This window comes from Hippoglossus stenolepis, chromosome 3, assembly GCF_022539355.2.
Source record: "Hippoglossus stenolepis isolate QCI-W04-F060 chromosome 3, HSTE1.2, whole genome shotgun sequence".
Classification (NCBI taxonomy): domain Eukaryota; kingdom Metazoa; phylum Chordata; class Actinopteri; order Pleuronectiformes; family Pleuronectidae; genus Hippoglossus; species Hippoglossus stenolepis.
In genome coordinates, this window is record NC_061485.1 from 11591708 (window position 1) to 11607612 (window position 15905).

General features: G+C 38.8%; 1 protein-coding gene across 1 annotated transcript in view; it reads left to right on the top strand.

The window, feature by feature from the left end:
• The window catches only part of atg7 (ATG7 autophagy related 7 homolog (S. cerevisiae)), a 54201-nt gene that overhangs the window by 2190 nt on the left and 36106 nt on the right, over positions 1-15905 (top strand). The window contains exons 3-16 of the mRNA XM_035152966.2: positions 64-118; positions 771-888; positions 1025-1102; positions 1230-1346; positions 2180-2326; positions 2770-2858; positions 5581-5702; positions 6922-7012; positions 7137-7281; positions 8839-8997; positions 11511-11705; positions 13047-13292; positions 14220-14335; positions 15705-15780. Of these exons, the coding sequence (XP_035008857.2) occupies positions 64-118; positions 771-888; positions 1025-1102; positions 1230-1346; positions 2180-2326; positions 2770-2858; positions 5581-5702; positions 6922-7012; positions 7137-7281; positions 8839-8997; positions 11511-11705; positions 13047-13292; positions 14220-14335; positions 15705-15780 (1754 nt within the window). The remainder of the gene's footprint in view (positions 1-63; positions 119-770; positions 889-1024; positions 1103-1229; positions 1347-2179; positions 2327-2769; positions 2859-5580; positions 5703-6921; positions 7013-7136; positions 7282-8838; positions 8998-11510; positions 11706-13046; positions 13293-14219; positions 14336-15704; positions 15781-15905) is intronic.

Consider the following 15905-nt stretch of genomic DNA (forward strand, 5'->3'; position numbering starts at 1 on the left):
AAAATGTATGTTTTTAATATACTTACATAAAGTTATACATTTATTCATATTTCTGTTCCACAGGTGACCCCGTTGGTTTGCCCACACGCCTGACTTTGGAGTTCAGTGCATTTGATGCGTAAGTGTGATGCAATATTGGCTTTCCCCAAATAAACATCCGAACCATAATCGATTATACAAATATCAATAAAAAGATTGACTTAATGAAAGTAATTCGGGATGTTCCACCATTCTCAAAAATGATAGAGAAGACTTTTAATTAAACCTATGTTTTTTTAGACAGTAACTACATCTTGGTTATGAATGATTTCTCATCCTGTTACAGGTTTGATGTGCATCATTAGTTTTGGAAATACAGATGTAGACAGGGCCTTTATTTCAATGATAATCTTTATGAAAAAATATATATTTATCTAAGTCAACATCAAACTCAAGTCTTATTATAATAGACAGGACACACTTACTTTACTGAAAGAATTATCAGAGCTTTTCAAGGGAATGCATTTGTGGAGATTCATATGCCATTGATAATGGTATTTTCCTCTTTAGGCATTTGAACATTGTGGAAAGCTAAGTGAAGCTTTCATCGTAAAGACAATATGGGATGGGTTTATTTATTATTCTTTATTATTGAACTAAATTTGTATCAGCTCTCACATCAGGTCATTTGTTCTCCTCCAACAATGCAACTGTGCTCGTGTTAACTAGATGTAGCATATGCAGGATGTTCATTCAGTTGAATAAAAGTGTGTTTTGATTTTTGCGGTCAGGGATGGTCCCACCCCAGCCCATTGCTGTCCAGCTATTGGAACTCTGTATAACACCAACACACTTGATGCTTTTAAGACGAGTGATAAGAAGGCTCTGCTGGAGAAAGAGGCCAAAGAGGTAAAAGATGTGCAATGGATTATTTCAAAGACACAAAACTAATCTATTAAACCAAGCATCAAAACAATAGACACAGAGTTGTGTAATAGAAAATGAGATGATTGAAATTAAGTATTCATCTCTTGCTGTCTTGTAGATTTGGGATGCCATACAGTCTGGGGCTGCGTTGAAGGACCCATCCATCCTCTCCAGATTCATCCTGTTGACCTTTGCAGTGCGTGTGAACAGTATATTATAAAAGTGTTTGCTCCATATATACAATGACATCTGACAGCTTTCTGTTTTTCTGTCATTTTTCTTGCTATTATTTCAATTCCAGTTTGTTAACACATTTTTTTCAGGACCTGAAGAAGTACCACTTTTATTACTGGTTCTGCTTCCCAGCACTCTGCTTCCCAGAGGCGATAAAGGTCATCCAGGAACCTTCTGTCCTCGAGCAAGTTTTCTCAGCAAAACAGGTAGAACACTTTTAATTACTTAAATTCTGCATTGATTCTTCCTCTTTTCTAAATTAGGAAATTGACATGGTTTTGGTGTTGGTACAAATTCTAAATATTGACTTTAAAACCTTAGTCTGCTGTATGATCAGAGTAAACATTGTTGACATTCCCATTTCCTTTTTAATTTCTTTTTTTCCTAAGACCTCTTTCCTATAAATAAAAGCAGCTTCTTGGAGAATTGTGTAATACTCGTATTGTGTCTAAGTGTGTACAGGTTCTATAACGGAATAAAGAAGGGAATAAAAAAAAGCCTCATTAGAAGAAAACTTTCCTTCAATGTACATGAGTGAACTAATTTTCCACTGTGTTCCAACTTAAAAACCATGGCACAGATTTTAAGCTCATTATTTCTTTATAAATGATTCATTCTTAGGTAGTGGAAATTATGTTTTTTGTCTGAGGTTCCTCTTTACTTGTATTTGTTTGACTTACAGTACTTACTGATAGAAACTCTACAAAATCCTCTATTGATTAAATGTTTCTCAGCCAAATGACGGAGTTTATATACTTTAAACTTGCTTAACATAATTAAATGAGTCATATTATGTAAACTCTAATTTACAGCAAGAGTTATCCGTCTGAAATTTAGTAATATCCTTTCATTCCTTGTTAATTGTATATACAATCAAATATGTTACAATTGTGGATATAATGCCTCTGTAAACCTCAGCAGTACCACAAGGTATAATAAGATGTATATTTTATGATGACCGTTTGAAAGCTCTATCAATGGTGGAAAGTGTGGATGTGCAAAGCTACATATTCGTGTGGCCTCATTATTTCTGTCTCAGATCGCAGCCTTGCAGGAGGCCTATGACGACCTGGCGATCAAAAGAGGAACCAGTGCTGTTCCTTATTTCCTAATGAAGTACACAGATGACACTGTTCAGCTGGCTCCCCTCGGGGACTGGGATACATTCTTCACTGATACTAAGAAGGTAGACAAGATTTTTATTTTATTTATAGAGCCCCACATTCTTTTAATGTATTTTTCATCTTTCAGATATCTTCCGGATATAGTTATGATACAGATACAATACATGTAAAAGTCAATACAATGTAAAAGTAACGTAAACATGCAAAAGTCAATACAACTGTGTACATATACACATTGTACATATAAGATCAAAACAGTATGATTTAAAAAATATCGAGTAAAAGTTTCCAACTATTTACTGATTCTGTATCAGTCAAATATTTGAAAGATATTTATTAGATACATATTGAATCTTCACTGTTCAGGTGCTCATTTCACCTATTGAATTAAAGTCTGTTGTATAATATACACATACGCACGCACGCACGCACGCACGCACGCACGCACGCACGCACGCACACACACACACACTTTAATGTCAACACACCTTGTTTGGTTTTTTAGGTAACTGTGGGTGTCTATGATCCGTGTACTCTGTCTCAACACCCGGGCTGGCCTCTGAGAAATCTACTGATCCTCTTAGCTTACCAATGGTAAACCTGAAATCTCTGTTTTTTGTGTTTCTGTGCGTGTGCGTGCATACGTGTGCACTGTGGAAAAATGAGAACATTTTCTGGAGAACTTGTTGGTCCTCATTGTGCATTTAAATACACGTTGTCCTGAATTTCCCTATGCATGTCCTTAAGCCCACACAGTGTAATTTATTTAGGCAAAAAGTGAAAGACAGGAAATCCCTTCCTAACCGATTTCCTGACTCTGAGTTGAAGCGGTTACAAACTTCAGTGAGACTGCGGACACAGAAATCAGCCCCCAGAGTGGATTGTGAAGAGTTTGAAAAGGATCATCACATAAAAATGTAATATTAAGAGGTTCTTTTCACACACAGACGGAAAAAGCAAAGTCTGGCTGCTGCTTAGTAACAGTGACTTCGTAAGAGTTTAGCAACAAAGAGATAAATTCCACTTTTACCTTGATGGATCACCAACTGTTAAGATTGTGCTACTTGTTTACAGAACTGTACATTTTCCTGATAAACAAGGTCCATTCTGCACAATATCTTACAAACTGGTTCTTAAAACAAAAGTCAGACTCTCCACAGTTTATTTTGGGATCTAGTCTGTCTTGTCTGCAGCCGTTGCGATGTGATGACTTCATTGACTGTTTTCTCAGCTGAAAGATTTTCAAAACTTAAACCCCTAATTTTCCAGGAAGGCAAGATCCAGATAGTTGCAGCACGTCTGTACTGTGCGCACGTTTCTCTGTATGTTTCTGCACCCTTTCCAAATGGTTATTGTTATGTTAGTGAAATAGACAGCAGCTGTTGTCTATAGACACACATGCACTCCACACTCGTGCATATTTGAATATTGACTGTTTACAATACACTGGGTGGCCCTCGTACTAACACTGCATATTTTGTGATTCAAGCAGCAGGAACATGCTTATTTCTGCCATTAAATGGTTGACGGAGGATTATAGTAGCAGAACAATAGGAGAGATTTTTCATATAATTCGAGCATTAAAAGTCCAGTGTGTCTTGACATTAAAGTCTGAAGTATAACTGAAATACATTATGATGTCACTGAGTGATGACTCAGTCACGTTGTTGCAAGAATGTTGGTAGTACATGGAAGCTCTTATTTGTCTAGTGGAGAGATTTATTTAGCTGAAATATTCACAGAAGAAACATTTCAGAACACCAGTTTGTACAAGTCCTCAGATTTATTGCCAAATATCAAATCTAAGAATCCTTGTTCATCTAGCATATTCAAATATTTACACAGAGATACAGATCAAGAGAGTTTCGCTGAAGTTGTCACTCGGGCATTTTAATCCCACGTCAGCCGGTGCCCGTGTGTTTATCATATCATGTATAGCATCTTCCTCCTTGTGAGTTAACGTGCCATGAAAACTTACAGTTAAATTCTCAACAGCTGGAATCTGATGCTAGATGGAAGCAATAAAGAGAAAAACTGTGCTCTGAGATTGCAAATGGGAAACAATTTCAAAACAATGATGGAATATTGTGGCAATATAAATGAAACGATACTGTTGTCCAATGATGCAAGATCTTGGTTATAGCCTAAAATAGTTTTGTGTTCATATTAAATTCAGCAGGCCTCCTGCAGTACTTAGAAAAACAATTGATTCTTTATTTAAAACAAGGCTGTATCGTCCATGTCATATCATCTCAGCAAGAGCTTTATCAAAGCAGAATCAAAACGTGTTATTTCATATATTTGCAGTTTGATTTAAAACCACTTTCACTTTATATTAGTTGCAGGTATTTTCAAAGCTGGCTGCTCATTATAAATGTTTTTTCTAAATTCCACTTTTATTTTAATCAAGTTCATTACTAAACTCAGTATGGTTTAAAGTGCTTTACAGACAAGCACATAAAGACACATACCAAGGACAAGGGGAAAAACAATACAAGCTCAAATAAATGTGTCTGGAGTTTGTTCTTAAAAACAGAGAGGTAGTTAGTTCAGGTGCGAATCTGAAACCAGCAGGAAGGTTGTTCTGTACTGTTGTAGCATAAACAATAAATGATCTGTGGCCAGATTTCAAATGAACTCTGTGACATCACATGGACACTGCATCATCACGGTCAGTTAAGTTAAACAACCAGTTTGAAAACACTGTGTACACCGCTCATTTTTTGTCACACTTCCCCAGAGATCTCTTTTTTTTCCTGGCGCTCGTGTTGCTATTTTAAAAAGATTTTTGCTGGATAATTATTCATACCGGGAATTCCCATCGAGGCCAGTTCAGCAATAGTGTTCTGTGATACCAGGGGCTTATCCACCGTCATGCGTTGCAGTCAGAGGCAGTTTTTATCCAATACAAACCTCAGTCAATCTTGTGCTTGACTACACTTTCTATCAGTGATAAACATGAGCTGTTGATACTGGCTCAGATGGGTGAAGATAGAATTTCATTGTAGCCGCGATGTCTCGCTTGTTTGAGTCTAGTTTGACTGCGAGTCATTTAGCACCATATTAGGGAAAATGTATTGTATGTGGACGTGTGTTTGTGAGTGCTCATTTATCTGTTGTACCACAGAGGGAGAGAGAATATTGTTCTTGTTAACTTACAGTATTTCTTAATATTTAAGTGAGATTTTCACAATGTCACACAATATTCAGTTGTAGATTATATTTTTGGCGCTTCTAATCTAATCCCTGCATTCTTTGTGTGTTATTTTCACTGTTTGATATTCACATGCACTTTATTTGTGTGTGTGTGTGTCAGGGGGTCTAAGCTGGACACAGTGGAGGTGCTGTGTTTCAGGGACAGAACTCTGCAGGGAAGCCGCTCCATTCAGCACAGCTTAATCTTCCAGGTCAAACTACCTGAACTTCCCAACAACTCAGGTAATCTTGTTTCCTTCCCGTGTGTGGTTGTCTTTGTGCATGTGACACTTAAGCTGTTTTCCGACATGAAATCTGGAAAATGTCCGGACATTTACCGTAGTTTTCTCTTCACATATGAAGAACACAGAAGGATATTGTCCAGGTCAGACATGTTCACTACCACAGGAAAATGTCTGGCAGGACATGATGTATAAATTCTGCTGCAGAAAGTGCATGTTTTTGCCACCGGCTTGGCCCTCATCACCAAAAGCTCTTGAATCTCATCGTCTTTCCAAGTCGACATATTTGTTGGCATCAACTATGTGCATGTCGCCTCTTTTTCATCCTGAGATATTTGTATTCTTTTTGTGTTTTTTTTTTCAGTTCTGTGTCTGTCGCATGTTAAACACGTCTTCACTACAATCGCTGTGAATTTTTCCTGACGTTTGCCAGCTACATTCTCACATGGGCTCACTTTGACGTTGTTTTTCTCTACATCTATTTAAACTCTTCCATTTGAATGTGTGTGCACTTGTGTGAATGTGTATTGTGATGATGATATGAATCCTCTGCCTTAGTTCACTCTCCTCCGAGGCGGCCTCCTATTCAAGCCGCGCTGGTCTCTCACAGCTTCTCCATTATTTCTGCGTCTGTTTAAAAAGGGATGGAAGTCATTTAAATGGTAATGGCAGGTTGGGAAAATGAGTAGCCCTGTGATCTGTGAAGGCTTTGTTGAGTTCAGATGAGGTGTCTTCATTTACCTCAGTGTACCCCTCCAGCACATCGAGCCTTTTAAATAAATAAATTTCTTGCTACTTAAGTTTACAGAGGCCTGTAACCACAAGGAGGTTATTATAGTGGTATATGTCACAGGTCAAGTTATAAATAAAGGGTCAATTCACCCAATTACATGTGTTTTTGATTATCAATGGTTCTCATTTGACTATTTCTTCAGGGCAGAGTAGTTTCACAGTGTTAACAGTGGGTTACCTAAAGTAACAGGGATATTGATTTTGGAATAGGTTTCAAATGTGATTTTTGTGTGAGCACCACAAATTGGATACACTGTCATTGTACTGGAGTGAAGGCAGAAATCAGAGTGACAGACGTGTCTAGACTTGAACTGAATGAGAAAAAATAGTTTTGTGTAAAGGGTGAGGTGATGCTACCTCTCTCATTGTTCTGTCACCCTGAAGGACATCTTTTGCTTACGCTTTCCTGTTAATGTGTTTTCTCACAGCGTGTCCTAAGAGCGTAGGTTGGGAGAAGAACCCTAAGGGTGCCATGGGACCCAGGATGGTGAACCTAAGTGAATGCATGGACCCTAAAAGGTAAAACTCAGGGTGGGACTGGACTTGCCTCTGACTGTTATACAGGATCTGACATACTATTTAACTACTGAATGGATGTCGAGGGTAATGAAGGTCTTCACATTTATTGATTGACTGTCTCCAGACTTGCAGAGTCCTCAGTGGATCTGAACCTGAAGCTCATGAGATGGAGGCTGGTTCCTTCCCTGGACCTGGAGAAGGTGGTCAGCACAAAGTGTCTTCTCCTGGGAGCTGGGACTCTGGGCTGCAATGTAGCCAGGACTCTGATGGTAAGGTTGGAAAACCAAAGAGATGGACGGACAGAGGGTGGAAAGCAAAGGAGTGTTTGACTGCTTGTGTTGCTCTGTCACAGGATGCACAAATTGTCTATTGTCATGTTTTCTGTGCAAAACTCCCCCACAGTGTCTCAAACCAGTGAGCCACCTCATCACCGCTTAAATAGACACTTAACACTGAGTGACACTAATTTTTCCCAGACTCTTTAAAACTGAACCAGTGAAGTGTCCGGATTTAAGTAGGTGCTCAACTTGTTGGAATAAAATCAAACAGTTACAGATGCAGCTAAATCATCTGGTGGAGAGCTAAAGGTGTAAATAAAAACAGATCATGGCTGAAGGTCAAGATTAAAGCATTAATAAATCTGTAAACATAAGCTTTAGAGCAGACTACAAAAAGCACAGACAGACAGAAAATTACAGGAATTGGCTTCCACGGAGAGCAAAATAGATTAAGAACATCTTGGGAAACCATTCAATCTATCATTTTATAAAAAAATGTAAGTGTTAAGACAGTTAATGGTTGCTTCCAAAGTGCTGCAGCCTGTGACGGCTGATTATCAGTGAACGTCTGCCAACTGTTTCCAGATTCTGACAGATTTTTGTGAGTCAGTAACGTCACAGCTCTTCATTCTTTTCTCTGTAACTTGCTCTGGGGATGAAGAAGCTTCACTGTCTCAAGACTGAAGGAACAGATACCCTCCACCCAAACTGACTTGCAATAAAAAAATCTTATCTCCTCCTTGGCCACCCACAGGCCCTGCATGATTTTCAGTGTACCATGACACTCGCTGTATACTGTAAATAGTTAACGTCTTTCTTTCGTGACTTACATCATATTTTCAAAATACTATACTACTACTACTACAAATTTACTAATGATATAATGGTATTTGTTCTCTCATTCAGTGTGTTCACTGTTAAAGTCTGAACCTGTGCATCAGAACCAGAGCCAAATGGCTGGTGACCTGCAGGTTTTCAATACATCACAAACTGATAGCTATGAAGTCAGTGAATCTTGTTTGTCTTTCACAAAAACTAATCTAGACTTTCACCTTTGCAGCATCTTAAAACCTTGAGAAAAATCTATTATGTTTTTGGTCTTAGAATATAATGTTTTATTATAGTGATGTAAAAAGAACATATAAAGTAAATGTGCTTTTGAAATAACTATTACATAATGACTACATTGGAGAGCTGTTCACACATTTCTGCCTGAATTTCTATAATTTCTTTTGTATGCACATCTATGCTTTTTTTTTAACCTGTAATTTCCTGGTGTGAGTGCAATTTAGACATTTTGTTCTGTAATTCATAGTTCAGTTAGACGTTGTAATAAGCAGCTAGACAGACACATTGATGCATCCCTTATTCCAAACTGAAAGAGAAATTGCAGAAATTGGCTTCATTTTGAAAATACAAACAAGCCTTTCATTCTCACTGAAATCTGCTCGCAAATTCTGCATTAGCGAAGGTTCAGTACAACAAATAGAGTTATTTCAAAACAACCTTTTTAGAAAATATGAATGTGTTTTTTCCTTTGTTCTCCAGGGATGGGGAGTGAGACACATCACGTTTGTAGACAACGCCAAGATCTCGTACTCTAATCCAGTTCGCCAGCCGCTCTACGAGTTTGAAGACTGTCTCGGAGGAGGGAAGTCCAAAGCCATGGCCGCTGTCGACCGACTCACCAAAATCTTTCCAGGGGTGGTGAGTTCTTCAAGTCAAATCAAATGCTAAAAATGTGGGAAATAATATTTTTATCTCAACCTGTACGTCTTAGTTTCATGTGACATTTTACAGACAAAAGTGGTTCAGCTGCAAATGAAATCATAACATTTGTTTATGCTAGACTTATAATCATATTCCTTTTTGGGTAATTGTGTCTGAGATGCGATGGACAAACCATACAGAAAAATGACTGTGAAACTTGAATGTTAATACTCATGGTTTCGTTTCTTTGTCAATTAATGACGGGGTTTCTCTATTTAGCTGTATTACTGAATCAGAATGCAGGCAAACACTCACAACAATCAATCAATCAATCAAATTTGATTTGTATAGCCCATTTTCACAAATCACAATTCGTCTCATAGGGGTTAACAAGGTGCGGCACCCTCTGTCCTTAACAAGAGTCATCAGGGCTCTGTTTGGGTGTGAAAGAGGTCACCCATCTCTTAATGATAGTGTCATGTGAGGTCAGGATTACCAATGGTAAAAAAGTTAATGTTCAATAGATTTGCATAATCCTGCCAACTAATAGACCGACACAACCTCCTTGCTGGAGGTAATGAGGAAGAGGTTGTAGTGGATTAATGGGTCAAGCACTGCACCTTCATCTTGGACACGACTCCCATGTGAGAGTTGTCATGGATTTTTAGACCTGGTGATTTATTGTCGTCATTGTTTGTCACCTTAAACGTGATGCAATGTTCTGAATATGATTCCTTTAATACAGATTTTTTTTTTGTATGTCAGGATCCATTTTAATGCACGTGGGCAGTCCCCTGTCAGGAAAGTGTAGAGCACAGTCTGTGTAATGAAATGTTCACATCCTCTGGGCTTCGACTCAGCTTGAGTTTGACTAAGAGCCGTCTCTCCTCTCCTCCCCAATTTGCCCGTCTCCTCATCTGTTACATCTCACAGTCTGAGTCACTCACAGTCTGACTGCAGAGGTGAGATGTAGTTTTTCCTTCAATGTGGTAAGATTGAAGCCATTTTAAAGTTTCCTACCCCGTTTTCACAACTTGGTAATGAGTTGGTCCTGAAATGATTTACAATGCGTCAGGATTATAGTGTCAGAGACAAGAAGACCTCTCTCCACTCTCTGGTTGAATGGGGAATAAAAGGCAGGAGTGAGGCATTACACTTGATGGATGTGCCTGTGCTGACATGATGTGTCTGGACACTTTGTTTGTGTCTATACCACCTGCAACCATACCTCCCTTTCTATTTTTATCTGTGTGTGTCGGCTTCCCTTTACCTCATGCTTCTTTTTCTACAAACACAGGGGGCATCAGGTGCCAGTGTGAAGCAAAGACAGACTTAAACACTGAGCTGAAAGCACAGATTTGCATGAATTGAATTGTGATCCTCAGAACCAGATGAACTGTCGAAAAGGTCAGCAGCACATTTCGTATTTTGTCTGTGGACAAATAGTGTCGAGTGACATTTACAGGAAAGTTTGTTGTGTAGGCAGCAACTCGCCAACCTTCTGCTCATCTTTCGGGGAAGGATTCTTCCACAATCAGAATTGTTATGTTATTGTCATACTCAAGATGACGGTTGAGGATGTTTACTGTGGAATGTGATCATCTCTTTGGCCTGAATTCATCCTGTGAAAGCTTAGCAACACTTACGTCACAGTGCGATGCAAATTCAACTCCCACTCTTGAAATGTGGAGAGCGAAGGCAAAATATCCACTGATGCAGCAAAAGTGGCGTTTCTTCTTATTAAGATCTCACACCTCAACGCTGCCATTTTCCATCTGTCTCTTGACTGAGAAATGACTCTTGACATTTGGGAGCTCTGCACCCACTGCAGCCACAGTGATAGTCACAGTAATACCGATATGGACAATAAGAGACATTAAGTTATTGAATCCACAAAATATGTAATTTACACTTTTCATTTTACCTTACCGTGTTTTTTAAAAAACATTCTTCTTTCATTGTGGAATTAGAAGTGTTGATTTAAGATTTCCTTACTCTGCTATAATTCAATTTTACAAGAGAGCCACATCTACACTGTGGTGATGATGCGATTACCCCCCGCTCCCCTCCAGTGCACCAAAATGGTTTTAGCTTCTGGCCTCTAATACAACGCACCACCTAGGTGAAAGGAAAATAAAAGCTTTTTGACTCCGATGCCACCTACACGTGATGATGTGTCTGTATCAAAAAGAGAAACATTTCCTATAAAATTTATAATTTGGATGAGGCGAATTGTTACTACTAATTTAAAATCTCTCAGTCAAGTTCAAATTATATTTTCATTGAATGTTAAAATTGAGTAATGACGGTTTCATGTTTCATGCAAAGATACTGTTGAATTTGAAAAAGAAAATAACATAATCCACAGAAAAGAAAAGTGAAAATGAAATGGACTTTGAATTTGATTATTCAGCCTCAAAAAGCTATTTACCCATACTTGACAGCTCAACTTACAAGCTTTGTCTTTTGTTCCTTCCTTTCTCTCTCGGTCCTATTTCCCCTCCTCTCAGAATTCAGAGGGCTACAATATGAGCATCCCCATGCCCGGTCACCCAGTGAATTTCTCTCCGGCCACTCAGGAACAGGCCCAGAGGGATGTCGAGCAGCTGGAGAAACTCATCTCCGAACACGATGTGGTTTTCTTACTGATGGATACGAGGGAGAGCCGCTGGCTGCCGACTGTGATCGCTGGCAGCAAGAGGAAGGTAGGAGGGGACGTTGTACAGTGTGTACAGTGTGTACAGTTAACACAACAGTGGGATCACTGGTGGGATTGGGGTTATATGTGGGAGTAATTAAAGCTGCACTTGTCATATTCTCTACATAAACAATGAATCACAGGATGAGATGTGAAAGTGACTGCGTCTTGTGACAAACGCACATACAGTTGTCTGAATAAACTACTCAGTGTTACTGTATGTTACAGGGTCACCACTCTTGTGTGTGTGTGTGTGTGTGTGTATATATATATATATATATATATATATATATATATATATATATATATATATATATATATATATATATATATATATATATATATGTGTATGTATATATATATATATAATTACAACCTAATATGTAGACAATGACTCTTGACCAACTCTTGACAAAACCATCAGCAATATCAGTATTGACCAGTACTCTTGTTCCTGGCCACCAGACAAATATACTGTAATTTCAGTTGTTTATGGTCTCTGCCAACTTCTGGGAGAAATATGTGCTTCTTTATCTGCTAAATGCTCCATTTATATCAGCAGCTAGTCCCTAACTGAACACGTCTGCTGTTTTGGTTTTGAGCAAGGAAACAGAACACTGAACAGTTGCCTGATGGGAGCACTGACTGAGTTATGCCCTTGTTTAATCTTTAAAGATGATGCTGTAATCACACATATACCCAGAAATATGTTTAACCCTAACCCTCTATTCTACGGTAGTACCAGGGTAAATAAAATTAAATCTAGATTGAAACTTTCGACACAGTGTCATTATTCTTGTTTTACTTTAAACTGGAACTTCAAATTTTGAGCCCATCTTCCAGGAAATTGAAAATTTCTGTGTATCTCTTGGAATTGTGTTAGTGGCCAGGCAATGTTGCAGTTACCGAACATTGTGTCAGGAACTTGTAATACCTCCAGTAGTGTCACTGATGCAGCTCTTGGATCACTACATGCCGCTAAGTGTTTTCAGGGCTGCTGATTAGGTTTCCTTCATGGCCTGCTCCGATGAACATTTGTGCCGTGGGGCTGTTTCAGACACAAATTGGCTCTACGATTTATTTCCTTTGCTTATGTTTTCAACATTCTAAAGAGCCTATTAAGGTTTTTTGTCACCGCTTCCTCAAAATGATTCAACACAGTGCTCCCTTATTGTTTGTGGAGAAGAAGCCATTTAGGTAATTTGATTTGGTTGAAATGTGCTGTGTGTGCTTTGGACAAATGGAAAACATCTTTATTCAGGCCAAAGCTATTTGAGATCTTGTATTGCCACTGTTTGTACATATCTTTAATAACCGATTTACCATTATTGTTATTATGTTATTCCAGCTGGTGATGAATGCTGCTTTAGGCTTCGACACATTTGTGGTGATGCGCCATGGGCTGAAGAAACCCCCCGTCAGTCAGAATGTTTCTGCAGGCGCCGACTCTTCCCCTTCCTGTTCTTCTGCCTCCTCTTCATCCTCCACTCCAGCCGGCTCTGCGCCCTCCGTCCCAGCATCCTCTCTGTTCTCCAACATCCCGGGACACAAGCTGGGCTGCTACTTCTGCAACGATGTCGTGGCACCGGGAGATGTGAGAAAAACACACAGATGTCAAGCTAACACTGAGCTCATTCACCTACTTAAAAACATGTGAAAACATAGGAATGAACACCAGGAGAATTCTTTTAGATATCTTCTTCATCCTAAATTCAACTTAACTTTATATAAATTGATCAAATACCTACTTGCTGCCTTATAGGCTGTTTTTGTTTATTGTTTTAGTTTTCAGAAACTGATTTGACTCACCCACTTGCACAGCACCACACAGACAGAGTCAGCATCTAGTTGAACATAGTCGAGCAATGAGCATCCATCAGGCTAAAGAGACAAACATGTTCAGACCAAAAAACCAAGCCAAAGTGTAGGTTGGTTTTGTATACGGTAATCATATGTCTATGTTTTAATCAAAACTGCTGCCATAAGGTAATAATACATTGTTGATGGTTAAGTGGTGATGCCTGCCAAAACATTACACTTGTGAGAATCACATTTTCTTGCCATCCACATTCTTCCTTTGTTTGTTATTTGTACCCCGACACTCTTTTCGTTCTCTTTTTGTTCTTTTTCTTCCTCTTGACCTTCTGATATGAGTAATTTATGAAAGCTGCTCAACAGCTATTGAAGTCCGTCGCTGGAAACTATTCAGCTCTGACTTGTGCTGTAAATGTCATGTGGCTCCAGCCCGCTGTCACACATTAGAGAAATATTAACATTTGAATTGGAGGCACAGCTTCTCTGTAAATTCAAAATGTTCTAAATTCTAAAATGGAAATTTATTTTTATAATGTCAATGATACAAGTGTTTTTTGTTTTGCTCTTTTTTCACTGAGTGTTGTTTGTTGATTAAAGCAAAATGACATCATTTGTCTTTGATCAGCAGTTGCATTTATTTTTGTTTTACCAGCCGTTTATGTTGTTGTCATTGTTTTTATTTTGTTTGTTTTTCTCTTACAAACAGTCGACCAGGGATCGGACTCTGGATCAGCAGTGCACAGTCAGTAGACCAGGTCTGGCCATGATTGCTGGAGCCCTGGCTGTTGAGATGATGGTGTCCATTCTGCAGCATAGTGAAGGGTAAGGCAGCTTAGACCTATAACTAGGAATAATAGTTGTAGCGGTTCTGGTCCGGCCATACATGCATTGTACGCCGAAGGGAAGGTAAGAAAGGAAAATGAAGCCTGTTGTTTCAAATAAGAGAAAGATATACTTTTTTGTACAATTGCTCAAATCTAAGAAACAACAGTTTACATACCCAAATGCACATATTCAGTTCTATGGTAACATTGAAACATGAACAGTCAGTTATGGTGAACCTCGGTCTGGTTTATACTGTTGCTGCATGGAGCTACTCTCCTACACTGATGTTTACCTGTGCAGCAAATCCACTTTGCCACTTGTGTATCTTGCCTTTGATTCTCCTGTTGCAGCCTGAGGTGTACTTTCCTCAGGAACCCCTGGTTCCTCAGTCCCGTGTAAAACTTGAGAAAATTGTGTCTATGCGGTTGTGGCTTCTAAACTTTCAGTAAGCTTCATGCTGCAGACAGCAGAGGTCTTACTGCACCGCAGGCTGTATTTGTCCCAATATGGTTTTCACCCAGTTACATACATTTTACTTGCTACTTACTGTAAGATCTTTGTCGTCATTTCTAGTCTTTCTCTTACAATTCACCTTCAAAAGCTGTAAATACGGCAACACACTAAACTCCGATGTTCACTTGGCAACCTGTATTAGCTCAATGTTTCTGACTTTTAAAAGCCTTTTTTGCCAATGAAGTGTGTTCGTGTGTATGTCTTTGTGGAAATGTAATTGTGTTTGCCTGTTATGGTGAAAGTCGTGTTAAAGCGTCTGCTTGCTCAGGCTGATTTTTCCTCAGTGTTTTGATATTATAAGCCCTCTCAGAGCTCTTCTGCCTATCCTGGATAAAAAGCTTAAAAAGCAAAAGAGAACAGGAGAGATTCTATGTACTGTACTTTCTGTGCCTCTGTCATTGTGCAGCTCCTTCCTTTGCAACCGGATCTCCTAGTTTTTCACTTTCAAAGCTGTCGTCCATTACTTTATCCGTTTTTAAGGACCTTACTGTGGCTTTCTTTTATACCTTTACTTTCTAACCAGTCACAGGCTTTAGAAAATTGTCACACAGGGAATTTATTCTGTGGCAGCTTGATAGACATTTCTTACTTTGCAAAACCATTCCTAGCTCAGTGTGAGACGTGGCATTACAGTTATTAATAAACATAAAGAGTCAAATCTTTTAATTTGGCAAGATTGAGGGAGCTAGACCACTTACGTCTCTGCATTTTTTTTTTGTACAGTGCTTTTGTTGTTAAAGAACATTTGCTGCGCTTTGTTCTGTCTTTTGTCCAAATAAAAAGTTCTGGTTACATTCACGTACAAAAAGGAATTTAAATGAAAACAGAAAAATTGTCTGTCTTTCTCCTTCAGCGGCTATGCAGTGGCCAGTAGCAGTGACGACCGAATGAATGAACCTCCCACATCTCTGGGTCTAGTGCCACATCAGGTCAGACACACACGAACAATGAAACTCACTTGAACGCATCCATATGTTTTATACTAAGAATACTGTGTAACTGCTGTTTGACTATTGACCGCCATTATATGCCTGTGCTGTTACCCCACATCTAT